Genomic DNA, 27,856 nt, shown 5'->3' with positions numbered 1-27,856 from the left:
CGTGGGTGTGCCTCTGGATCCAGACCCCATGGCTGACTCGTTCCTGTACATCCCAAACTAAACAGCAGTGAGGGTCTGCACTGTATCTAATTGAACAGCTTTCTTCCAAATTACTTTCTTGACAAAATCTGGCTGGGATCCTGATTCTCTGCTTGAAAATATTTTATTTTTTTAGCCTGATTTTGTCACCAGACTCAGATAGGACTGAAAGGACTGGAAATACTGTACCAGAATCATAGAACTAAATGAACACATCTCACATCCCCATTGATCTTGGGTCAAAATGTAACATTTCAACACGATTGAAACATTTAGTTCAGATGTCAGCTCTTTAAAACAATATTTTTTTTAACAAAAGAAACATCCATTTTCTTTTCAAAAGCATGTTTTGAGCAACAACATGACAGCTTTCAATTCCATGACTGTTACAAGTGGGACATGCTGATATTATCTGTTTCATTTTTTGCAGAGTAAAATCTGATGACAATCAGGAAACTGTCATGTTGGAAACTTTTTGCAAACCTTTCCCTGTCCCCCAGCAATCTGGCAAATATATTCTCCCCATTTCACCCCTCTCAACAGCGCTTTGCTTTTTTATTTTTACTTTTTTTTTTTGGCCTGTCAGTCGAAGAGAGCGTAAGCTTGGCAGGCTGGCTAATCCTTGGCTTTTTTTCTGGGATCAGCTGTATGGCAAACCTCTGTGCTATGTATACCTGGCCTCCAAATAGAGGCCTGAGACAACCAAGGCATTTTCCATGAGTCATGGAGCAGCCACCAGATAGCAGTGCTATTCCATCTGTGTGGACAGGGGCTAGGCAGTGACCCAGCTTTATCTGTCGCCTCTGTCCTATTGGCAATGCTAATCCATCCATTTCTGTGGTTTCTGAAGTCTTTTCAAGTCTCAGAAACACATGAAAGTGGGAAAGAAATGGAAATATTACCTCTCTTACTTCTGCCAAAAAATGTGAATTTAAAACTATTCACAGAAGAGAAAAATGTAATCATGACAGCACTTGGTAGCTGCTGAAAATGTTGACTCACAACAAGGGATCTGTCTGTTTTCTGTTTGTTTCAGTGGCAGGTGAAGGAGGCTTGATTTAATTATTTTTTAAAGAGAGTGAGACAAGTGTTGATTTAGCAGTTTACTCATCAAAGTAATTCCACTTATAGAGCTGCAGGATTCCAAAAAAAATAAAAGTGTTCACAAGCTGAAATTATTGTCCTGCATGCAGCAATCTAAGAGCTTTGCAGATTTTACCCATAACATAAAACAAAAAGTTATTTTGTAAGCAGGCTTCTGCAGAAACTGGATTGCAAAGTATTTTTTAGAATGAAATGAGGCAAAACAGTCATAAAGACATTGTCTTGTGAATAAATTTCAGTCAGAAAACCCATAACAGTGTATGAGCCAAATTAAGAGGTAGATGCAAGGAGAAGAGAGAAAATTAATTTTAAAATGAATGTTGAAAAGAACTGGAGATGATGAGGCAGGAACTTCCCTGAGAAACATCACATCTTCTGCTCTGAAGGAAGGAGTCTAGGAGGGCGCAGGGAGCAGAAACCACCTCTGACAAAGTTGGCACAGCAAGTTCCTGCACACTGAAAGTTCTATTTTTGTGCAAGGTGCAGCAATGTGCATTTTGTGCTGCCTCACTCAGTGCCTAGAAATGCTTCTTGCCCCAGTGAATCCCACAACAGCTCTGCAGCAATGGTGTGGAAGGGAGCGTGCTTGGAGGTGACAAGGGCCAATTTCCAAAGTTGCTGGCACCTAATTTATGAGCCTGGGGTGTGCTTACCCAGGACCTCCCTGATACACTGGCTAGCTGGGCTAACTAGCCCATGGCATAAAAGGCACGATTTCTACAGGTGCAGCAGGCATTGAAAGGCAGAAATATGTGGGCACAACTATCCCTGCCCCATTTAGAGATGATTTATGGGGTAAAATGCACCTCCAAGAGAGCAGGTGTCAGGGAGGGCAGCAAGCTGCTGAGTGTTTCTGCTGTTCATCCTGTAGTGTCTGGTTCCTTTGCTTTGCTCTCTGCCCTTGCCCAGAGAGCTGGGAAGAATCTAACAGTGAAAAAGAGAGAAATTAAGCTGAAAGATCAAACTGCTGGGAAGGGATTTAAGATTTGCCAAGCAGCTGCAGGGAAGGGAGTGATCACAGAATTGTCATCATAAAATCATTGAATGTTTGGGCTGGAAGGGACCTCAAAAATCTTCTATTTCCACCCCCTGCCATGGGCAGGGACACCTTCCCTTAGCAATGACAAACTTCTCTCCTGGCTGGTGGATAAACTCATTTCTGTGCTCAGATGGGCTGAGGGTGGAGGAGCAATGCCCTGTCCCATCACCCCTGCCTGTGTGCCCAGTGCCCCCAGGAAGTGGAGCCCAAATCCTCATTGTGGATCCCAGAAGCACAGAGCTGGAAACAGCCAGGAGGTGTTCAGTACCTGGTGACACTGAGCACTCTGAATTAATGCTGCACAGAAGGGTTTCAGGCACACATTTTGCAGCATTTGCAAACCTCATATTGAGGAGAAAAGCTTTGGCAATTAAACTGAGTGTCCCCAGAGAGCTTTTCACAGCTGTGCTGGTTTATGATGTGTTTGAGGTAAGGCCAGAAGTATGAAGACACTTGCCAAGGGTGCACATTATTTACATTCAATGTTTAATCCCTTCCCAGAGAAACAGAATTTTTTCCTTGATAATATCTGTTGAGCTTGGCTACATTTTCTTTCTTCTATATGTGAATATTTGGGTCAATTAAGTCTTTCCATATGTATTGTTTATTCCTATTTTGAGCCTCTTTCTCTGTGATAAAAAGGGGGGAAAAAAGCAATCATGAAAAGAAATATATCAGAAAAAGAAAACTGAGGGGAAACAGGAAGTGAAGAATATTAAAACAATGTTTCATATAGAATTTTTATTTTTTAAAAATCAAATAAAATTATGTTCTAAAGAATAAAAACATGGTTTGCAAAGGAGATATTTCAAAGATGGGGCACTGAGGGACACAGTTTAGGGGTGGGCTTGGCACTGCTGGGTTAAAGGTTGAAGTCAATGATCGTAAAGTTCTTCTCCAACCTAAATGATTCTGTGATTCCATTATTATGTAATAGTTTCCATAGAACTGGATTTCATCCCCACTCTCACAAAACACCCTCTGATTTTGTTCATGGAAGTTGAGAGCAAAATTCACTGCTCATATTTGCTACTTACAAGTTGGAGATGAGATTTCCATCCTAGATGGAGCAACTGCTCTTCTGACTAACCCTCAGTTCTGTCATCTTCTTCCCCAGTTAAAAGCTAATGCTTGTTCAGAAGCTGTAAAACTTATGATATCCTCTTTTTCTTTTGAAAATCCTGTACTTCTGCTGCTGCTTAAATAAACAAGAGAAAAGCTCTTTTTGCTAATTTCTGGCTTGAGTGGAGAAGAAAGCTCCCAGTACTTAAAGTTTTTTGTCTGTTAAAATAATTACAATAATTACATGATAAAATACTGCTTAGAAATAAGATAGATTAGCTCAATAACTGCTGTACTGCATTTGCAGTTGATGAGGCTTATTGTATTAATCAATGGCCTGCAACACAGAAAAATGGCAGAAGTGGGATGGGAAGTAAATGTATCTAAATTTCATAATTTGAAAGACTCTGGATGGATGTGCATCACTACTGATGCCAGTCTGGGCTTAAAAAACAGGGTGAAGTATGAAATATCATTTATCCTATAAAAAAGTGGAAATATATTTAATCTCCCACGCTGAATTCAATTCAGCAGTTCCTGAAATGTCAAAGTGCAGGTGCACATAAATAAACAGAATATTTCTTTTTAGATCCTGCATGCAATTTTAAACATCTGCAGAAGTGAAACACAAGCCTGCAAGCTGAAGAGGTGTTGAAGATCTCTGAGTCTGGAAGCAGCACACAATTGTAAAATTCACCCCTGAAACCTCTGCTGATCCAGCCAGACTTTGCAGCAGTGGTGTAGGAAATGGGTTGGCTAATTCAAAGAGGTTCATGAATTTTCAGTGAAATCCACCTAAAATCTTCCTGGGTATTGTGATGTACTCAGGACAGTAAAGTTCACTTTCAGTCTCCAGAAAAATTGGACTCACAAATGCTGAGATGCCATAATAGCTTGATCTTACAGTATTTTTTAGCACCTATTTGAGCATTCCCTGTCAATCTCACTAGAAAGTCTGCTTTTAGACCACCAACAGCTCTGCATTACAAAGAAATTAAATAATCTGTGTTGGCTATGAATAAAATTTCTAGTTAGCTGATGTTTATTTGGAACAGGCTCAGAAGGAAACCTTCTCCCACAAGTGCTGGGGACCCATAGTTACAGGGTGCTCTGGAACAGGAATAGGCCAGACCTTTTCAGTGAGTCCAGTGGAGCAATAGCCACATTTCTCTCTTTGGCAGGGGCAGCCAGAGCTTTTTGTAGCTATAAAACATGTTATTTAGATTGCTTGGATACCAAGATCCTGCTGTTTCCCAGAGTATTTATTTATCAAAACATGGATGTTGCTACACATCACCTGCTTTTCCCTGCCTCTCTGTGTTAAATCTCACCATACCCTCCTAGAGGAGAAAATCTGTGATGGAGCACAGTTTTGGGGACAGTCTCCTTCAGAGCACATTGTATCTAGGCTTCAACAGGAGAATTTCACATGTCCAAATATTCTGTCTGTGGAAACTCCCCTGAGAAGATAAATGGGCATTGACTCTAGTGGGATTCTCAGTGGCCTTTGGTTAAACACTGTGTGTATATTTAATGGGACAGGGGCTTTATCTCCTTATGGCTGTAGAACATAGAGAGCATTTGTCAGTACTTGATCAATAATAAATAATGTTGATAATAAGTGCCAGGATGCAATGAAAATTAACCTGCATTTTCATTGCCAGTTAGAAGTATTTATTTCAGGCAAGTGTGGTGGGCCAGGACATTAAATCATCCAGTGATAATTCCATGCTAAAGAACTACAGACAGGTATTATTTGTGACTGCTATGGTGGAAAAAATCAGTTGGGACAACACTTCCTCTACTTTTAAATTTAAAATATTTTGCAGTATTCTTATGAGAGAGATTTATTTTGTTAAATATGTTCCTGAATTTCAGGATGGGGCAGGAATCTGTACCCCAAAGGTGCAGGGGTGACAGTTTCTGACTGTGACTCTTCCCATCTCTCTGGGCAAAAGCTGGGATTCAGCTATGCAAGTCCTAAACTAGTGAGCATCTGACTTTCATTATCAGCCACAAAAGTGCACAAACTGAAACCAGGGAGCCCCTATTTGTCAAAAACACTCAGAGCTGTTAAATCACTGAACAATGTGATGACACATTTGTTCCTACCAGGCCTTGAAATGTGAGACCCACTTGTGATGCCACCACGCAGCTCTCCCTGCTGTCACCCAGGGGTCCTGGGGGCTCAGCCCCAGACCTGCCCATGAATAAGCTGAGACTGAAAGAGCCTGCCCAACACAGGAGACTCCCACCTGGCTCAGGGAGAGGAAATCTCAGTCAAGAATACTTTGGAAACAGGGCTATTCATCAAGGCAGCATTTCCCTCCTGTCACCGTGGAGCTGTAGGGAACTGCTGCTGCCTCCTGTACCTATGAACCTGAAACATGGGGCAGACAGTTTGAGAAAACCTATGAAGTCCAAAGGGTCTCCCTGAGCTGCTTCATGTTGTCATCAGCCATATAAACAAGGTCTTAGTTGGGTGGGTGGTTCCAGGGCTCTCCTGAAGGAGTGAAGGGCACAAGTGAGCGTCTGCCAGGGCATTTCAAGGTCCTGTCACTGCCTTTGGGAAAAGGAAGGGTGTTGTTCCTCACACCAGCATGTTGCTGTCCTGGGATGGGGAGCAGCACAGATTTCTGTTTCTCCTCAGCTGCAGATGTGGGGGAGTGGGGTTGGGTGAAGCTGCCTTGGACTTCCCACACTGTATTGTGAAAACCACACATACACAAGAGCATCCCCTCCATTTATTCCTCTAAAATCACCCCATCAGAAGCTGGTTGCTTTTCCATCCATCTGCATCTTGGGTAGTTACTAGAATCAAGGGACACACAGAAGTAACACTTCTCTGAATCAAATCAACGTGTTTCTGCTCTGCAAAGGATAAATCAATAGGTGGGGTGGGAAATGGCAGAAGAACCAGGACTGGCAGCTGTAAGATCAGAGCAGTCAAAGCCAGTAAAAAGCTGATGTTGGAAGAATTAGATCACCACAAGCCAAGGGGAATTTAGCCTCCAGTGAAGCTCCTGCAGGTAGTGCAGCACTGAGCTCCTCAGCAGCTCTCTCCAAAGAGGGGCTTTGATGCCTGTGTCGGTGCCCCAGTTTCGCAGCAGTCAGCAGGATTGCTGAGGCACTGAATGTCAGAGGTACAGGGCTGGCACAGCTGGGACTGCTGCCAAACCAGCTAAAACACACTCAGCCAGCAAGTGCTGATTCCATCTCTATCAAGGCAGCTATCCCAACGGCCCAGCATGGAAATCTAACTGGCCCAACCAGTTATGCTGGAGAGCTGTGGTGCAAGGATGCAAAACAGCCTCCGTGGCTGAGGAAGGATTCAGACTGGGGCATCCTTGTGCACCTCTGTTTGTGGTGCAGCCCATGGTCAGCTGCTGCTGCCTGCCCCAATCCTGCCTGTGAGCAACTGCCAGTAACCCATCCTGAAGACAAGGCAAATCAAAAGAGAAAATGGGGAGAGTCTGAGCACTCCTGTGCCTTGGAGAAGCTCTCTTGGGAGGCGTCGAGTATCTTGTCTCCACCTAACAGGTTCTTAATGCAGCCCTGTCCTGGCACTGAGTCAGAAGCTCAGGAAGCAAAAAGGGCACCTGGAGCACACGAGATATTGCTGATTCAGCACTCTCAAGACATTTATTTTGCAATTGCACAGTGCTGCAATTGCACTCAGTGGCTTCAATCCAACTTGAGGAGGGCATGCACAGACAAACAAAGTCTCTGCCCCAAACAATTCACATTTTCACTTTACAACTCTACTACTACTTCAAGCTACTTATGGATGATGTACAGACTAGCAAATAGACAGACAGACGGACTTTTTTACCTCCAGCCTCTGCTGAAGTCCTTCCTCCCTTTGAAAAATCATTTATCTTCTTTTGAGGTAGTTTTGCTTTTTTTTGTTTAATTGATCAAATGTCTTTTGAAACTTCAGGTCTGTTTTTCCTGCTTTGTTGTGGAAGCAAATAAGACAGGCTTATGGCTCCATGTAAAATTTCAGCCTTGTTTATAAATTGCTTGTGATTGATTAAGTAATAAAAATGCTTTTAAGACAGGGAGGTAAATCTCCCAGCTAATTGTTTAGTGCTTTACATTATAACCTTGTTACAGAGACTGGGCTGAATAGCTTTGCTAATTCTGCCTCTTAAGAGTCACACTGGAGCTGTAATCCCAGTTTGCTGCTCTGCCCTGACCACTGAAAGACACAGACCATAATTAATGGGTCAATAAACAAACCGAGTGATGCATCTGAAACACATCTGAGAACAAATCTTTCCTTTTCAAAGGTGAGCTCTGAGGTGGAGATGATTTCTCAGGCAGGAACACTGCCAATTTCCAGCCATGGTCTGAAAGAAATACAGCAGGACCATGGCCCCTCTGCCTCTCAGCCACTTCTCATCTGCCTCTGTCATGGAGCCTTGGGCAAAGAAATCAGCAGCACTGAGCTGGGTGTGCTAAGAGCAGGTAAAATGAAGATTAAACTGGGGAAGCTGCTGTGATTCATATGCAAAATGTCTTCACTGCATATTGTTTTCTCTTTTGGATACAAAGCAGTGACCCAGCTCACAGTTTGGACTTTAAGGACCATGAAAATACCTACAATAAATAATTTAACAGGAGCTCAGTAATCCTAGATTTATTTCTACCTAAACTACCAGAGAGGAAGCAAATGCTGTCCATTGACTGAATGCTTGAGATGGTTCCTCTAAAAAACATTGAATGGAGAGAGAGTTCTTATACTGATTTTGATACAGTTCAGTAACACATGTGATAACCTATGATAACAGCCATTCTCCTGATTTCAGGCTCATGCAGAGCTAGATCAGCTCAGCCTCTTGGGTGACATGAGCTTTTGGTCGCAGCAAATACAGAGCTGCTGGCAAATTCAGCATCAGCAAAGTACCAGTCTCCTTCCTGGGCTCCCCAAATCTGGGGGAATAAACTCACTTCCACCCTCTCCTGTTGTTGTTGTGGTTTTTTTTTAAGGAAGAGGTCAATTAGTCTCTTGACTCTGAGGTCCCTTCCAGACATTCATCAGTGGCAGAGGCAGGAGGCTGATTGCTGGGGCTGATTGTGGTATTGAACAGCTGATTAGGGGGCCTTAATTGTGAGGACTAGAAAAAGGCTAAAAAGCCACCAACCCTTAAAAGTTTCAGGGAGGATGGGCCTTACTTCTGTGGAGCATGTAATGGCACCTGGACCAGCATCTCTCCCTCCCTGATGGATGCTCCCTAAGTGCTGAGATGTGTTTGGGTGAAAGCTCAGAAATGAGCCACTTTCTTGAAGATGTTTTTCTGGGAGGGAAATTGAGGTGGTTTTCTCATAGATCTGATGTTCCCAGCTAGGCCCACACAAGCAGCCCCATCCTGGTGCTGCCAGCACCTTCAGCTGCCAGCCTCCCTGTGAGGTGATGCTGAGGGAGGTGCTTGGGACTGCAAATGGTTGGATGATCTGGGCCAGGTGGCCTCCCTGTGCAGGCTCACGTGTCTGAACGGATCCCTGAAATTAGCACTTTGATTTTTGCACACCTGCATGGTAAAAGATAAAGGAGAGGAAAAGGAGCCCTTTTTTATCATTAAAATCAAAGCAATGCTCCTGTACACAAAACCTGCCAGCAGGCAGTTCTGCCTTTCATGTGCTCACAGGCTCCTTGGTGTGGCATGACACAGTGGTCCCCCAGTGCTGGAGCTAAAGAAAAGAGTTGTAAAGACCTCTATATGTTATTTCATACACCCTGTATCCAGTTTACATATAAATTTCCTTATTCATGTACATTCTTATACCCCCTTTTGAGTTGCAACAGCATTTACTCATTCAAATTTGTGCCATGTTTTCATTAACCCCACTGTCATGGCTTCGTTATTATTAAAGCTGATGCTTGCAGGTGTCTTATCAAAATGCCCAGAACCAAAACTGTCTGAGGTTTGGTTTTTCAGCATTCTACTCCAGTAAGCAACCAGATTTTATAGTCTGCTCCTCAGCTGATGCAGGGTCAAAGTCAAGCCTTCAATGAATGCAAAGCAACGTTACCTGATCTAGCTAGAAAATCAAACAAAAATCATTGTCCTCATTACACCTTTACCTATTCTAGGTAATAAAACTCCTAATGAATGAGGCTTCTTGGGGTGGACCATGGTCTCTGCAGCATGCACTGCTCTTCTGCTGGAAAACCTTTGTGTCATTGCTAAGACCAAATACAGCCTGACTGAAGAGAGCAGCAGGAGACTGAGTGCAAAATGCTGCAGTTTTCCTGTGCCTGGCTTTACTCAGCTGCCTGTACACACCTCAGAAAACTCTGTGTCCTTACTGGCTGTTTATCCCTCTCCTCTGAATCTTAATGCTATATTAACAGCTCTAATCAGCCCCAGATGTAATAAGTCACAAGGGAGTGTTGTGTTGCCTTGGCCCCCACCTTGCACGTGCTGGTTGATGCAATTAAGCAGCTCTTCTGCATCCTGGTGCAATGAATGCATGGCAATGTGCTGGTTGATGCAATTAAGCAGCTCTTCTGCATCCTGGTGCAATGAATGCATGGCAATGTCTCAGTCACAGAGCTCAGGCAGTGATGCTGCCTTGAACTGAGAGAGTTGTCTTCATACTTTCATGTGCTCTTAGAGAAGATTAATGAGAATTCATACTGAAGGGGGGAAAAACATAATATTTTATTTTGCTGGCAGCATGCACATATAATAGAAATATCTTTTTTAATAAAAATCAATGCTGACTTAAAATACACAGTAAATGTTGTAACATTAATAAAAGATGTGACACATAAAATTAGACTTAAATGTGCAGTTTTCCCAGCTATTTACAACCCACATTTCAGATCTGATCATGCTTCCAGCAGAGTGAAATGGTCTAAAACAGCTGTCAGATGAAATAAAATAAATACTGCCTCAGTGCAAATAAAATAAAACAGCATCCCAAAAATTCCTGATTGAGCTCCATTGTCACCTCCCTATAAAGTGAAGAGGAGTCAGGATGCAGGTCTCAAGCACAGATGAAGGGCACTACGAGCAGGGTTCTGTTGGGGCTTAACCCCAGCTGGACACTCAGTTCCCTGCTTGTGCCCCAGTTTATGTCCTGAGCAGGACAGTGGGTTTTTCTTTCCCTTTTTATCCTCTCCTCTGTGAGTCAAAGAGCCCCAATTCCTTCACTGGTTCATGTAGGTCCTGCTGTTCCCTCCTCTCCTCCAGCTGATCCAGGCAGTGCCTATCACAGGCTGCAGTTCTCAGCTGAGCCTGCACCAGCCCAAAATCAACAAAAAGCTGCTTTTATGCATCCCACAGGCCTTACTGCTGTCTGTATCCCAGCATGGTTTGTCCCTTTCTCAGCAGAGTGACATTTTTGCCTCTTTTTCTGCTTAGTGGTCACTCCAAATCCCCTTCCATGCAGTTATTTAACCAGTTGTTGCCACTTTGTACTTACATTTTTGACCATCCCTGCTTATCTCTGCTGCATTTTAAACCTGTCCTCTGGAGTAAATTTACTTGCTCTGCATAGAATCTTGGGACTAAATTTAATAAGTTTTGTTTCTATTTTATCACTCAGGTTGTTAATGAAATTATTGAGCAGTACCAGAAATAAGAGGAACCATGTAAATCCTCCACAAGACTTATCCTGCTAGTCCAACAATGAGCCATTTATTATTCTGGATATGGCTTGTCAAACAGCTCTTCACAAAAAACATGAATACGTTTCTTTACTTTGTCATGAGCAACAACAGTTAAAACCTTAGAAAGTGAGAATACAGCTTAGCTACAGTGTTTGCTTAGGTACAGAGTCTCTGGAAGGTTGGAATAACTTACTATGATTTTATTAACACATATGACATATATAACAAAACATATATACACAGTCCTTGTCTGCTAACACCCCAACAGTGAAAGAAAACTGCAGAATGGATCTCAGTGCAAGAGGGAATTTCCTGGCACAGAAATGTGTGGATGCACCTCAGAGAGAAGGGGTGCCTGAGGATGGGCAGAAACGAGTGAGGAAGGAATGAGCAGCTCTCTCCCTGTCTGTGAGTCAAATCTGGAGCTTGTAGTAGTGATTTGTGCTGGTTCCATGGTAACTCTGAGGACACACAGAGACAAGAGTAGCAGCAAAGGCAGTGTGTACTCTGTTCAGTGATTTGCACCTCTCTTACCCGAGGAAGCAGAAGCAGCATGGAAGGACCATGTGTCTCTCACTGGGTCAGAATAATCTCCCCTGGAGAACCCTTCTGGCTGTGGCTCTGCCAGCTGCAGTGAGCTGCTGCTTCTGGATAAAGAGACCAAGGTCTGGCTCCACACAGTTACTGTCAGTTTTGCAGGGCAGACAGGCCACCGAGAGAAAAAGAGGGATGCCCAATCTGGTGTCCTGGGTTCCTTGTGCCTCTAAAAAAGACCCTGTATTTACAATTCCAGTTGTAAATTAGAATTGTCACCTTCTTGCAGGGGGCACTGCTGTGCTGGAGGGAAATTTCCAGGGACTGCAGTATGCTTTAGTTCAAGACCTGGTTAAACAGAGTTCATTTAGGGAGAGAGAAGGTGATGTCCCTATTCTGTTTCCCCTACTTTCCTTATTTAATATCATCACTCCTAGCAGTGCACTTGGGTAGTTGCCCTCTGTGCCCTCTAAATACTTTAATTCCATCCTTGATTATTTATACCCCTTGATACACAGGGACTTTTATCACAGACCCTGCTAGTCATTGGTTATCCATGTGAGCTATTTTTAGCAATGTTAATCTTTCCTCCAAAGTCACTGCCTTGAGTACCCTGATCATTCCAGCTGCTCTTCCCTGAGCTCCCTCCAAGTTGTTGGCAGGACACACCCCACCAACAGCCTTTTATTTTTTTTTTAGATCTCCTTTGTGTTTTAATTCCAGCTAGCATGAGGCAGCATGGAGGTGTGAGTCCTGGAAAATGCAGAATTAGGGTTGTGGGATGTGTTCCAGCCTTGGCAAGCTTGGGGAGCTGCAGGGTGTGGAGGGGATCAGAGATGCTGAGCACGAAGATAGTTGTTCTATTTCAAGTGTTAGCAACAAGACCTGAAGTTATAACAACTCACCTGTTTCAGGGCATTGTTCAGAACTGAGAACTGAGAGCTGTGGATTGTTTTTAACAAAAAGCATCGCTGAGTTAATGAGATTTCAGCATCACCTGTAGCCTGTGAGGTTCAGTGTGCAGTTCCCTGTGGCTTGTGGCTGGGTAAGGTCTCACAAGGACCACTCAGTCTGACAGCAAGCACCTGCAGCTTCACACCTAATCTTTCCTGTTTGCTGTTCTAAATTTGAAGACCATTTTAGGCCTCAGAGGAATTGTGTAAGTCACACCTCCAGTTTTTTCAGCCTTCTACTCAAACTGAGAACACCTTTCATATCTTGCAAAAGCAGGGTGAAAAGCAGTGCCCCTCCCCACCCTGCTCTCACTTCATTAGACTGGGATTAATTTCATAAAGAGATGAAATATGTCACATGTTTATTTATTTTATTTGTCTCATATTTTCATGTTCCTTTTTTTCCAAGAAGCAGACAGAGGGTGGAAGATTGTCCTTCTTGTACTGTTACCATGGAGAGAATAAAAGCCCATTAACATTGTTATTAAGGCTTTTCACGTTATCAGTCAGAAGCAGAGAGCAATCTACACGAATGTCCCTGACCTAAAACACAAGCAGACATGCAGTACAGCAAAGCCAGGAGATCCTGGATCACCCTGTGCTAGTGCTCAGGGCAGCTCACCTTAAAAGCATTTGCAAGATCTAAATGTTCCTGCTTAGCTCAAATCTTTAATGGTGTTGGAAGGAAGGACCCAAATCTAGGAAATTAATAATTTTGGGAGAATCTGCAGCTGGTCCAGAGATGGGCCAAAATGATGCAATCTGACCCATCTCTCAAAAGCTCACAGAGACAGAGAAGTCAGTGCTCTTTTCCATTGTTTATCTTCTTACTCTCCCACTGCTGTATATCCCAAGGCAGTTCCACTTTGAAGAAATAAAGACTGATGTCATTGTTGCCCAATATCTAAAAAATTGGCACAGCCAGGAGTTCATCTCCACTTGCATAATTTCACTGATTCCAGCAGGATTTACAGCTCCCAGTCCCTGTGCTGAGAAGAATAAAGCTGGTGCAGTCTGGCTCTTCTTTATTACCCCTCTTAAAGTTTATGTCTTCAAATATGGTCTGGTTATGAGTTAACAATACTGAAAAGATCAATACCAGAGTCTGACTAGGGGAGCTCAAAACATGTTCATAAAAGTTAAATTAGAATCATAAAATGATTATGGCCTCCTGCCTTTTTTTTTCTATTATTATTTTTATTTTTTTTCCTTGACTCTGCTGCTTGATTTGGGTGGCAGTTTGCTGGCTGCCAGAGAGGTAGCTCCCGTCTGTCCTCCCCTCCTCTTCACTGTCTCTTCATTCAAGGCAAAAAAGGGCTGGAGCAGGGCTGCGTGGAGACCCCTCCAGAGCATTTCAGTGGGGCTCAGGTCACATTTAACTGCTCTCCATTTTTATCATACTTTTTCTATGCAAGACCTTAGCAGGTGGCTCCAAAAATCACAGGAAATAGTGAGAAACACAAAATACATTCACAATCTTTATTGCAAAAGCATTGCAGGCAGTGCTGGATGCCTCCAAGGCCAGGACAACATCTATGCTCTTTTACACCATCTCCAACACTTGTCACAAAATAGAAACAATTTTGCTGTATCCTTTTATTGGTTTGTTTCCTCCCCATCTTCCCTTGAACCACCTCAGTTTCATTAGGGGGAGAGGACAAAATTGAGGTTTAATCACAGAATGGTTTGGATTGGAAAGGAATGTTAAAGTTTCAGCCTTCCTGCAATGGGCAGGGACACTTCCACCAGGCCAGGCTGCTCAGAGCTCCATCCAACCTGACCTCAAACCCTTCCAGGGATGGGGCAGCCACAGCTTCTCTGGTGATGTTTTTGCAAGTCCATAGTGACATTTCTGTGAATAACCATATTCTAAATCTGGTCCCAGCTGATGGCTGTATGACTCATATCTGCCTTGTCTCCTTCCAGGCCTTCTCTTAATGCTGTATGCTTATCATACTTGTCCATTGCCAAGAGTGGACATTACCCCAGTTTATCAGATGTCAGAGAGGGACATAGAGCAAAAAATGACCCAGTGGAGATGAAGGGAGAGCTCTGGGGTGCAGCACAGGGTGGAGACACTCTTCAATATCAGAGCATCTTCCTTTCCCTTGCCATGGTTAACTTCTCCTAAAGATTGCAGCGACAGCTGAGTTCGTGTGAACTCGTGTGAGCTTCTGCACGTGGGCGTATCATGTGAGATATCCAAATGCTCCTGAGGACTACCTGGAGTAACCTTGCTCTGCTTCTAACAAAAAAAACCACTGCTCAGTGATTTACATTCCTTTGTAATCTGATGCAGTGATTAGGAAAATTTCTTCATTGTAGTTTTTCCCTTTAACACAGCAACCCATGACCCCCGTGCTGGGTTTGAGAGGGAAATGTCAGCTCTTCATGTGGAAATGAATCAGGAATCCTGTGTAAACATCAGGGGGAGCAGGGAGCTGACAAGGACCTGAGCAGGGGAACATGAAATGGGCTTTAATCTGATCACAAATCTCTCTTCCAGGGAGGTGAGCTGTGGGCTGCCAGGTGCCCTAGATGGTAGAGACAAGTCCCCGGCTATGGATTGCAGGCTCAGAAGGACTAAAGGAAGGAGCTGGCAGGTGATGGTATTGTGCTGTTTTACTGTGGTTTAGCACAGAAACCAGCCCTGGCACCCTCCATGAGCCCTGTTTCCCGTCACCAGCCCTTTCCCTTGCATCACCCCTTCTTCTCCCACACCCTGGTGCTTGGAAAGGGCAAGGTCAGTCTAATTTCTCTTTTTTCTCCCTGTGGTTTCTCTGTAATGAGGCAGGACCAACTTCTCATCCCATTTAACCTCCCACTGGAGATTCAGAGAGGAATTGCATGTTCCTTGACCTCTGAGAGCAGATTTGCTCATCCTTGAGCAACCTTGGAAGCTGCCACAGAGCCAGTGGGGCAGTTGCTGCCTCCTGCTCTGTTCCCTTCATCTGAGGTCTGTTGCAGACTCCCTGCAGCCCATGGAGGAGGGAGGTAGCAAGGCATGGACCACGGAGATCAGCTGGGAGGAACATGCTGTACTCCAGTAATCCCATTTCCAAAGTGCCCAGCTGCTGGGAAATGGTCTCCCTTCCAGGTAACTTTAATACCTTCAAGAACAAGAATGGGGAAAGTGAGGGAAAGAAAGGGACATAGAGGGTAGGTGGGGAATAGCATGGGTGGTGCCAGGTCCTTTCTGGGATAGGAGGACACAGACACTGATCCTGAGTGGACTGTTGAGATGCCTGGGGAGTCAAGGACCAGATTCCTGAGTGCCTGACTGAAGAAAGGGGAGTGGAGCAGGGAAGCTGCCTTGCAGGAGATGGGAGAAAGGAGAATTGTTTGGATGGAGCAGGATGGTCACTGCTACTTGTGAGCAAGGGAACACATCAGGAGCTGCTTGAGGGGGAGATTCTCATGTTTCTCTTAAGATAATGGGGTCTGCCTTTGGGGACAGACACACCCAGGGGCTAAAAGTGTAGCATCCTGCACTGGGGTGCTGCAGAGCAGAGCTTTACACTGCTGTGTGTTCACTGTGTGTGCAGGGCAGGCTCCAGCTGGGCTGCTGCTCTCCATAACACCCATTGTTCAGCAACCCTCCTGCTCCCAGGGAAAACACTGAGGCAGTTCCTAGTTCAAAGGCTCTGTGAGGAGCAAAACCTGTTAGCAGATATCCACAGAGCTCACCCTGCTGCTGCCACACACCGGGCTGTGGGGAGGCTCTGGCTTTGGGAAGTGCCTGTGCAGCTCTGGCACAGCAGCAAACACCACAGTGGGTGGTCACCTGCAACCTGGCAGCCCAAGCAGAGGAATGATGATTAGCCTTGCAGCCAGACTGCTGCTGCAAGCAGCTTTGATCTTGGGTCATCTCCCTGAGCACTGCTCTAGCAGCAGGGAAGGGAGCAGCAGCAGAGCTTTGTGCAATCCCACATGGCCTGGCTGAGCTCCCCAGCCTGATAAGGAAAAATTGAATTTCTGTTCTCTGACCTCTAGATCAGATTCTTTTCCCCACACCGAGCTTATTGCAGATCAATGGTTTTTAAGTGCTGACATAAACACAAATATTACAGCTGGACAGTTGGTAATAGAGGCTGTTTATTGCAGCAGCATTCCTCAGTGAGATACAATTATGTCCACACTTACATGGCTCCTTTCAGCTGAGGAGCTCAAAGGTGCAGAGCCTCACGAGACCCTGTGATGTGAATCTAATGCCATTGCAGAAGGCAAGAGAGCCCAAAGAGGCTGAACATGAGGGCATAAAGCCATGTCCTGTGGATCTACTGTCTCACATGAAAGCCTGTCTAGCCCAGCCTTGCTTCTCCTGTGGGCATGACACTTTGAAACACTTTCTGATCCCACAAGTACTCTTTTCTTCTAACCTATTGCCAGTCTGTGGTTTTATTTGTTCCAAACAGCAACCATGACAATCTATTAATGTATTCACAAAGATCCAATAGGATCCATGGAGTCAAGTACCATTTTAGCATCAACAACAAGGAGTTAATGAGGTATTGCTCAGTCAAGCCATGTGAAGAGGAAAAGAAATCCTTCCATTTCACATCATACAAGGCTCTTACCTTTAGGAGAAGGATATAGGGTGCCAGCATTGCTACCTGATTTTCTCAAGTGCTTCCAAGCTCCCTGGGAACTCAGTGACAATGCTGAAAATTAGACTTCTACCTGCAAATTGATTTATACTTTTTTTTATAAAGAGATCTACAACCTTCACAAATATGTAGGAAGATATTTAAAATGAAAAATGATGAGACTTGAGTACAAAGGAGGTAAAAGCTTTTTGAAACAGCACACACTGTTCCCAGCCCTGTACTTGCTTTCTCAGCTGGTGTTGCTGGAGAGGGTTGGGTAACTGGAGGTCATTGCAGGTGCTTGCAAAAGCGTCTGGAGGGTTGCTTCAAAATGAAAGGTTGCTTCTCTCATTTCCTCACAGACTATGGCCAAAGAGATCTGAAGATTGCAAAGCCCTGGGAAGGCAGCCCAGCATTGCCTAGGAGCATGAGCTGAATTTAAAGTTTCAATATTCCTCTTTTTTGTTGTGATTATTTTGCAACCAGCATTTACAAAGAGCTACACCACTCTTTGAAACCCAATTCACTGGTGCAAAGAGAAGAGTGATTAAAACAAATCCAAATACCAGATGGTTTGGGGATTCGAGAGAGTCTAAAGATTCACATCTCTATTGTGAGGTGAAAACCACTTTTATTGCTTGAAAATCATTAACAGCTCAAGGACTTGTTTCTCAGGGAAGCCATGACTGCACTGGGGTGTCTCATTGCTAGTCCTTGTGTGGTGCTGTCTGTCCCCCTAGAAATACATCCACACACTCCAGTGTGTCACTGTCCTTTCCTCCCTTTTTCCATGGGACAGCAAGAAACCTCCTTGTATAGTGACCCAGGCCAGTTTTCTGTGTGTTGTCTGCTTTGTTTTGATTTCTCACTGTGCACAGACATGTGTTCCCAAGATGCTGGATGAGGGGACAGGGATGCTGGAGAAGCCATTGAGAGAAGAGACAAGGACCACTGTATTTTTGCATTAAAAAAAAAGATAATTGTTGTCTCCTGTGTCACAGGACAAGTTTCACCAGCATAGGAGAACCTTCCCCATGTCACACTTTCTGTAGGAATAACAGAGCAGTTGTCAGTCACACAAGGCTTGTCAACCTGGCCCATTTCACCAAGTCTAAATTTGTTTTGCAATGTGAATAAATTAAGACGGAACTGAAAAATTCCTGTGTGAGGATTAATTAATCATTTGGAGAGACCCATGGGCTCCCAGGGCTCTACCACAGGGCTCCTGGAGCATCTTCAGTGTGTTCTGAAAGACAGCCAATAAGCAGGATCTGATTCACTGCCCGAATTAATCTGTATGAATGGCTGTGGGATCCATTTGAAAGCAGCATTGAGAATTGGCCTATAAAAAGGCAGCCCAATTTTTAGAGGAAGCTCATTTGGGAAATGAATGAGGACTTTACAATCTCCTTCAGCCATAAAAAACCATACACATCTCACACTGCTGCTTGCCTATTTTAATTAAACCAATAATTAAATTTTAATGAAATGAAGGTTTTGCTGAAAAAGAGTCAGCAGTGATTGACGAGTTCTTGGTTGGAGGAGGGAGGTGAAGTGGATATATCAAGCCGTGGGGCTCCCCTTCCCCAACAAATTTTGAAGGAAATACATGGAGAACTGGATTCCCATAATGAGCTGAAGAAGAAACACTTACGATAATGAAGTTGCAAGGCAGTTTGCTTCCTGTGGCTCTCCCTGCCTCTGTGTTTGTTTCCCCACTTCCACAAGGATAAGCCTGAATTCACAAGGTTTTGACTTCCACCTGAGAGCCCAAGTCTGTATGAATGCCAGCACTGTCCCACCAGCAGCCTGCAGGGACACGTCCTGGAATAATCAAAACTTGGCTTGTGTTGTGAAAAGTGGAGGAATGAACCTTTGTGGCCACTCTTAATTGAAGTTGGTCTCTGAGGCAAGTTTTCATTAGAAATGACTCAAAACCCTCATGATTTCACCGAGCCTGTCTCCAGAACAAGGCAGATGCACACAGAAGCTTGCTGGGACAAACCAAGGGCTCGCCAAATGCTGCCCAAAGGACAAAGGGGTGCAGATGTTCAGATGAACACTCAGGCATCAGTAGTAAGCTCTGCCTGCTTGAAACACTGAAAAATGTGCACCTGGCCACAGCCTCTTTGACTTCTGGGAGAAAAATGCAACAGCTGAATAGATGACAACATTTTTTCCTCTCTGTCCCAGATATTATTGCTTTGGGTTTTCCCGTGGTGGCACTGGGGGCTGTGTGACCTGTATTGTCCCCTCCCCTCTGCCACTGAGGCTGGACATCTCCTTGAGAGACTCTTCCCTGGATTTGCAGAGTATAAGCTGGAAAAAAATTGTCTCACTCTCCAAGAGGGGGTTGTGAGACTTGATGGATTAATATTTGCTGCATTTTGCACGTGTCAAGAGCTATTGATAGGCACACCAGGGAATGTACCAGGCACATCCACAGGTAGAAGGATGAGCTGCCACAGCTTGAACAAGAGGAGCAGCCTGGGGTTTGTTAGCAATTGTGTCATGTTCATAGCAACCACCACAGGTTTGAGCAGGAAGGGCCTGGAACATACCAGCACTGGTGGGTCACATTATTGATGTGTTTAGAGATTATGTGAAAATGGCATTGAATTGTAGAGGGATACAGTATGGGTGAATAAAGGTGGCATAGAAGGTAATCTTATCCCCAACGAGTTACAGCTGGGCCAATTACTGAAGATTAGAAGCAGGCCTGATCTTAACAAGCCACACCTGTAGGCAATAAGGACAAGTGGTATAAAAGAGTGGATTGCTGGGATTTGGAGTCAGATGGCTGCTGCAAGGACCAGGAACAGTCAGTGCCTAGAGGAGCTGCCTGTGAGGAACATCGAGGAGGTATGGAGCTCTGGTGATGTGAAATCCTTGTGCTATAATGATGTTAGAACTCATGATATCTAGGGGAACATTGAATGATTTTTATTCCAACAGCTGTTCTTTAGTTTAGCTTCATTTGGAAATGTGATTGAGAAAATCCTTCTCTTTCTGGTTTTGTTCCCTTGCCCTAAAAACTTACAAGCTTGTTGGCCTTTTTCAAAATGAGTTGTACAGAAAAGCAGCAATCCCAAAGATAATGTAGTTACTAGGGTTTTAGGGAAAAAAAGTGGCTGGGTATAAGTGAGACATGTGTGATGTACCACTGGTGAGGAAAGGGCTTTCCTAGTACACCCTGGAGGCTCTGTGGAGCAGGAAAGTGTGGAAAAGATTGCCCCAAGCACTTCAGTAGGAAAGATTGTGCTCTTAGCCACAGCTGGTCAGCTGTGAAACTGCATTCAGTATGAAGCCTAGCTTCAGTAACTCTATTGCTTCCAGAAATAGCTTTTGCCCAGGATGATTTCCACAGGGTCTGGGCTTTGACAAGAAGAGTTTTCTGAAATTGTGCCAAACCATCTTCTTCAGCAGGTCTGGAGGGGTTCCTCCAGGGAGGCAGAGTAGGGAAAAGAACTCTAGGATGGGGAGAGGAAGCAGAAGCTGGAAGCAGAGATAGGATCTCTGGGCATAATATGGCTCCTGTAGCAGTGTGTGTTTGCACTGGGTTCTGGGGTGTGGGAAACTGGGCCAGTTTTCTGAACCACTTCCTTCTGCAGTGTTTGCAAACAGCCACTGCTCTGCACATCCACAGGGCTGAGAGTGTAAATACATATTTCTGGGGAGAGTTAGAAGGACTTAATCTCCTGAGAGATCCTCTTGGGTGCTTCCAGAGCCAAGTCTCAGGGAACCCTGCCTGCTTTCAGTCAGTCAAAGTGAAATGTAGACAAATGCTGTCCCTCTGTCTTACAGCTTCTCTGTCTCTGAGATGACTTCCTTCCCCACAGTATAAATTCCCCTGCATTTTAAATTTTGCTGTGTTCTGTATTCCTATAGAGAACTGTTCATCATTCAGGATGGAGAAGATTTTAATAATGAAGTATTTGCAAAAAACAGACCATCCTCAGTTCCAGTTGTGTTTCTCATGATGACAGCTCCTTCCAAGGCCTCCATTGCACTGATAAATTTATTAGGTCACAAACCATTATTCAAATTCAGTCTTAGGCAAATCTCTGTGATTCCTTCAGATTTGGAGAGTTCAGCTCCATATTTAGCCATTTTTGATGGACCCAGGGGAAACAGGATAGGGATTCTCCTATCATCACTGTTTTTGTCATTGCTTCCATGGGATTATTTGGGTTGAATTCTCTTTTTTCTTTGTTTCTTATCCTTTCAGAGCCACCTTTTTTTCTGGCACCTTTGCATACTGTGTGTGTCAGAGATGCTAAATGTAAGACAAAAAAGACAGATATAACACAATTTGTTCTGCTAATTGGAAAGTTTTGTCTACTGCTGCATCTGGCTGATGTGAAGTCCACTTCCTTAAACTTTCAAAAAACCAGGTTCTTCCTCTTCCCGCATGTGTCTGTGCTCAGTTTTGCAATGGGAGTGCTGGGTACTTTTAAATTAGAACACAGACATTTTTAACAGAAAAAAAATTATGACATGGGTGGTAAAGAAAAGCTGTCAAGGTAGAAAAAAATGTTTTCTCTTTTATAAGCAATAGAAAAGCTTGATGTAGTTAAGTCTGTAGGAAAAGATGTTTTGTCCAGCAGAAACATTTACTGAGTATCAGGATAAAGAGGGCTTTGCCTTGTACTGCTGCCCAGGGATCTGCCAAAGAGGATTAAAGCATCAAAGCTCTTAATTTAAGTATTTTTCTATAATTTCATCCTCCTCTTTTGCTTCTTTCGTACATCTTACTGTTATCATTCAACAGGGGGGGTGGCATTATGGGTTATTTGGCCAGGGGTGGGACGGGGAGCCTCATGCTGTGAGGGCTCTATCACCAGCCAGAAGAGCAGCAGCCCAGCAGGTCTCACAGGCTCAGAGGTGTAGCAGGTGTCTCCTCTGCCAGGGCACTGGTTGCAATCAGTAGCTCCATGGGTAGATCTGACTGAAACACACTTGCAGCATTCAGGAAAAGGCCAGGGATTTTCCACCTGCTGCATGTGAGGCATTGAAGGACACAGCAAGATGTTCCATAGGGAAAAAGTGGGAACATATCACAGCAGTCAAGAGATTAAATACACCTTTCTCAAGGTGAGCTGTGTTTATGTGTCTAAGGTATGACTTTTCACAGAGCCATAAAATTGTAGAATTGCAAGAGACCTTAATGGTCACTCCATCCCACCCCCTGCCATGGGCAGGGACAGCTTCCACTATCCCAGGTGCTCAAAGCCCTGTCTGACCTGGCCTTGAACACTTCCAGGAATGGGGCGGCCACAGTTTCTCTGGTAAACTGTGCCAGTGTCTCAGCACCCTCACAGGGAAGAATTTCTTCCTTACCTCCAACCTAACCCCACCATTTTTCAGTTTAAAGCCATTACCTGTTTTCCTATCCCTGCCAAACCCCCTCCCCAGGCCATGCCACTGGGCAGTGACAAAGTGAAGGCAGCTTGGATGGGGATGTTCCCAGAGAAACAAAGCCCTGACCAAGCCTGCCTGTTCCCCTCTCTGCCCCTGGTGCTCTGTACAGTCCCAGCCTCCATTAAACCAGTAACACCAGCAGCTCCCAGTGGTCTGGTTTTCACCCAGATGTTATCCTCACATCCAGTGGCTACAGGAGCCTTGAGTTGCTTCCAGCAGAATCTGAAAATCAATTTCACTGTCATGACTTGTGTTTTCACTTTGATTTTAACCCTTTCCCTTGTGTAGAAGAGTAAATTATTTCCACAGAGCGGGGGAAACATGACATTATTCAGAGGGGTAAACCTCTGCACAGTCATACACAAATGGAACATCATTAGTCCTCCACATTCAAATATATTAAATTTGTTTTGGCAATCATATACAATAAGCATTATGCTTGAATGAAAGAGAATGAAAATGAAGGGTTTGTTAGAGAGAAAAGCATCCGAATAGAAAAAGCAATATCCCTTTTTTAAAATAGGTATATTTCTTGGCTACACATAATTTTGATAGGGGAAGTCAATCCTCTATTTAATATAAATGAAATATGGACAGTTAACTGGGTATTTTACACAGTGATATTTCAATTGCATTTCATAAAATTCAGGCTGGCTTCAGAATGAATAATTTATCCAATTAGATTTTTTTCTTCCCATTTTTAATAGAATCTGGCCATTCTCTTATCTATCTCACTGGTTTAAAAATTGAAATAATTCTATTAGAAATCAGGTGTGCAATGTGAGTGCAAAAGTGGTGTCAATATTTTGAGAATGAGAAGGAAAATATCCTCAGGTTAATCACAGGTTTCCAAGCCGATTTTAGTATTTGGACTTGATTTAATGCTAATGTTAAAAAAAAAAAAAAATTCTGCAGTTCCTTGGTACAAACTCTGGACAGGAAATGTGAAGCTTGGCTGTGGCTGGTCACTTTATTCTGCTGGGATTGATTCTGGTGCTGCTTTTGTAGTGTTTAAGACTTCTTTAAGCTCATTTTGATTTAGCCTGTAAATTACTTTCAAATGCGATTCTACAGGGTTCAGATGGATAAGCATGAATTCTGTTTTGGAGGTGATGGAATAAGTAGAAAAGTGCTAATAACAGAGTAAAATGTTGTTTTAATATATCTCTTTGTATGTTTTTTTCTACTTTTAATAAATATCAAACCAATAACACTATGGTTGCAGATACCTGGCAGAGGACTTCTGTTTTCCTCTCATCAGTTTCCAGATTATCTCATCCAGAAAGATTTCTGACCTTGTATTACTCTTATGCAATGCTCTATCTGAGCAAAAATGCTTCTGGATGAAAGCTTACCAATTTTCTAGCTGTACAACATCTCCATGAGGAAAACTTAAGGCTTTCACAGGTAGGGAAAGCATCAGTTTAATCACAAGAACGAGTTTCTGTGCTTAGTGTATTACTTAATGTCAGCTGATCCATGGTAATGGTTTCTGCATATGCTCATAAAATGTGAAATAATTGGACTGAGTGATCTTTTAATGTAGGTGAAACGATCCTGAATTACCTTCCCTTTGCTATGGGCTAAATGTATGTACACATATTTACAGGAGATCAGATGACATCTCTAGCTTGTTTGTGTGTCTGAGCCCTGGAGCCCCAGGAAAGGAAATTATTGGTCTGAGCGTGAGCAGCACCTGCAGAGAGCTCAGAGGTCCTGCCTTTGTGTTTGTAATCCCTCTGTCCTCCCCACAAGATCATTTGCACTAGCAGGAAGGTGGAGATAGGAGTTTAATTTTCATTTTGTTTAAGGATCACATAATCCTGAGGGCACAGGGGAAACAACAATGCCACTGATATAAACTAACAAGCTAATCTTCAAACTGAGTTTGCATTGTAATATGAGTGGGAGAATCTGAAAGCTTTAATTCTGGCATTTAGCTCCCTGTAGGTTTCCTAATTCATTCAGCCTTTGTGTGTTGAGGTGGGGGACCTCCTATTCTTAGAAAGCATTGGAAATTCAACAAATTCTGGACGAAATGGCTTGGGAATGGTGAATAATTAGTCTCTATGATTTATAGCTTAAAATTTGGTTTCAAAGGGGTTTTGCTGTACACTATACATGAATGTAAGCATCACTGTCACTGCTGGGGTCTTTCATGAGAGTCTTATGCTTTAATCACTCTTCTCAGTTGTCTCTTTTTTCAAACCAAATGCAAGCTCCAGAGGTTTCTGTGTACGATATTTTCTTTTACTCTCTCAGTCCAACAAAGCTAAATACCCCAAAATTTTAAGGAACTTAAGAGATTTTCCCCCACCCCCAAGCTTCGATGTTGGTGTCCCTTTCCTCTTGGGTTGGTGGATTTGCAGTGAAATTTTTGCAATTATTTCTAAAGCTCACAGAGAGGAAGAACCAGACCACGGGCGAGTTAGAGAATCTGTTATAGAATGCCATAGAAAAGGCCAAAGTTGTGTTTTAGTCAGGGGATCAGGGCATCCAGGCTGCCTGCAGCCACTGCCTGCTTTCATCCATCAGCTCTCCCTGCCTTCTGAAAATCCTCACAGCAGGAATTAATAGTTCCACACAGCTCTGCTGACAGGAACAATTGTCACAAGAAAGAGACTGTGAAGACAATGTGGAAGAGCTTCTTTAAACAGCTTCTAATTAGCTCTGAAGTAGTTTCCTGTCACTGTTATAATTTGCAGAAGAGATATGTGTTGGCACTGCTCACAAACCCAGTACCCACCTTCCTCCCACCCAGCACTTTTGGGGGCACTGCCTGTATTGCCTCTCCCCCCACTTATTTGTGACCTTTTATCAGGATTTATTGAATCCTGCAGATGGGAAAGAGCCCCCGAAGCTGTACTGTGTTTGTGTGGCAAAGTTTGGTAGTGGGAGGATACAGGAGTGACTTCTGTGGGAAGCTGCCAGAAACTTACCCAAAATGGCCAAAAATTCAGTGTTCTAATGGCTGAACACCAGCTCTATGTCTAAAATATGGTATTTCATGATGTGTGAGAGGTTGATTTTTTAAATTGAAATAAAACATGTTTTTAAGAAAATTAAAATTCTTAAACCTGAATTTTCATAGGAAAGGAAATTTCTTGTCTTATTCTGCCTAGCTGTCTGTATAGTATCTTGTCCATCAATGAGTGGTCTTTCCAACACTTTTTCTGAAGGGACTGATGTGTCTCCATAGTTATGACAAAGGCATTTTAATCTGTTTCATTTTATAACCTGGTAGTGACATCCTGGGACCCTGCTGGCACACACAGAAACCGAGGAATGTCATGCTTGTGCCATTTGTTCACACATTGCTGGGATGAGTTGGGGAGGATTAGTCTTACCATTTGCATAAAGCACTTATCAATGAAGGTTCATCATGTGAAAACAGTCCTTGGCCAAGACTGGAGTGTTTTATTCTTAATTTGATTGCTTCTTAAAAGATTAGGGTTTTATACTGACATCAGGAAAGGAAAGTGTGTGCACATTGAGTGTCTGGCATGTCTTTGTGTGCCACTGAGTTCCGTAAGCATCTGTCTTGTGCCCAGAGACCCAGGTTTATGTTACTGCTCCAAAAATCCTTAGTTATTCTTTTGAAAGGGACAAATTAAAAAGAACCACACCAGAATAAAGCTATTTTAGAGGTAAAAGACTGAAATTAGTGTCCCCAAATTGGAAAGACAAGAGTTAACCTTTGTCTTCTTCATATCCAGTAATTATCTCAACTGACAGCCTTCTAACCATCCTGCAGTGTTGTCTCTCAGGACCAAAAATGCCATTCTGGTGTTGAGAAAGCTGAAAAAAATACCTGTTGTAGGACTAATTGACCTTTTCATATTGAAAATATTTTGCTGGAAAATCCTCATCTAACCCTCTACTCAGCTTCTTTATCTGCTCCTTCTTGTTTACCAAGCCCTTTGATATCACTGGGCTGAAGCTAAAAGTGGACTCTGTGCCCTCCTAGGAATTCAAGCTACAACTACAACTGTACTACAGCGAGTCTTGTGCACCAGGGAGCAAACCAGGCTCCGAGTTGCTGTGCTTATAGGCCGATATAGGTACGTGTGGATCACTCTGGGGGCCCTTGGAGCAAACTCTCCCCCAAACCACACCTTGAAGAGGTGGCGCTTTGTCCTGTGCAGCCAGGAGATGCCCCTCTGTGGTCACTCCCTGCCCCGCAGGGCACTGCCTGTGGCCACAGCAGCTGCCACTTGGGACAATCATCGGGCTTGGAAGCCAAAAACCCTGCAGAGCCTTGCTCCACCTGTCCCTCATGCCGGGTGTATCTTCCGTTCGTTGTCAGCGCTCGTTAAGACCGAGGGCATCTCTCCCGCTCGCTTTGCCTTCTCCGAGTCTCCGGTTTCACTGGAACGGAGTCAAACGGAGACGAGTCCACAGGCAGGGTCTGGAACGGATCAGCAGGTCAGCTGGGAATGCCTGTCAGGCAGCCAGCGCTGCTCCCTCCCTTCTCCCTGGCTTTCTTTGAGGTTTGTAGCTCTTCTGCTTTCTTGTTGCTATTGCCACCCTCCCTACACTCCCCCTACCACACACCAAGCACCCAGACCTTTCCTGGGCACTTTACTTAATCCCCGGGATTCTTTATATAGGAATTAATCTTCTCGTCACAGAGGGAGAGCTGGGAGGGAGGGGGTACATTTATCTCTCCTGCTGAGGTCTAGAGTTGCATTGCTGTGATTATTGGTGGTAGCAGTGTGTGTGTGTCTGGGGATCTGTGTTTAGTTCTTCATTTCTTAAACGACGCAGGGGCAGCAGCAAGGCAAGTTGGCAGCTTGGCTTTCGAGCTGCTTTGTGTCTGCTGCTACAAGGAGGGAGTGTGAGTGGGGAGCAGCATGGCAGAACAAGAAGCCAGTGGCTTGCAAGTCCTTCTCTCCACCCTCCAGGTAAGAACAGCTTGAACTAACAAGAGAGGTGCTTGGGCTTGTTTTCCTCTTTAATCCCCCATCAGTGACTTGTTGGACTGAGGCTGTTGGTACGAGCTCCTGGCTGGCTTGGCTCTAAAAGCATCAGCGTGCAGGAGCCCTGACCTGCACCTCCCACCCTGAAAAGCCTTTATGAATTGAAGTTTCACTGCTCAGTGATGAGTGCTGGCAATTACTGCTATGCCTCAATCTCAGGGCCCGGCTGAGGGCAGAGGCTGCGCTGCCGAGCTCTTGCTGTGTTCAGCAGGACAGCGGGGAGGTGTGAGCCATGGGCTGCTGTGAAATGAATGGGACCTGACAGCGCTGTCAGTCTGAGCTCAGGGCTGAGGGGCACAAGAAAACAGATCTGCCTGTGAGGAGCAAGTTCCTCCCTGTCAAATTGTCTGCCTAGGACCCTCAAGCACTCCTGGGAAGTGACAAAAACTCTTGAGTTGGCTGAGGTGCTGGTGTTGGGTGTGCTCTGTGACAGGTCCCGTGAACCAGAGGGAAGTGTCCCAGGCCAGGATCATACTTGGTGGACAAGCTTGATCATGGGATGAAGGAGAGGCATCTCT

At 44.1% G+C, this 27,856-nt stretch overlaps 1 protein-coding gene across 4 annotated transcripts in view; it reads left to right on the top strand.

Moving 5' to 3' along the window:
* Positions 1–15,305: 15,305 nt before the first annotated feature.
* AGBL1 (AGBL carboxypeptidase 1) overlaps positions 15,306–27,856 on the top strand; it is a 378,644-nt gene continuing 366,093 nt past the window's right edge. For 2 of the 4 annotated variants that reach the window (XM_059858554.1, XM_059858553.1), the window contains exon 1: positions 15,307–15,449. In XM_059858554.1, the coding sequence (XP_059714537.1) occupies positions 15,357–15,449 (93 nt within the window). In that variant the 5' untranslated portion in view covers positions 15,307–15,356. Of the gene's footprint in view, positions 15,450–27,028; positions 27,264–27,856 lie in introns of those variants that run through there. The other 2 variants (XM_059858557.1, XM_059858555.1) reach the window with 2 other exon arrangements.

This window comes from Haemorhous mexicanus, chromosome 13 (assembly GCF_027477595.1).
Source record: "Haemorhous mexicanus isolate bHaeMex1 chromosome 13, bHaeMex1.pri, whole genome shotgun sequence".
Classification (NCBI taxonomy): Eukaryota; Metazoa; Chordata; class Aves; order Passeriformes; family Fringillidae; genus Haemorhous; species Haemorhous mexicanus.
This window is presented reverse-complemented; position numbering and strand designations above follow the sequence as displayed.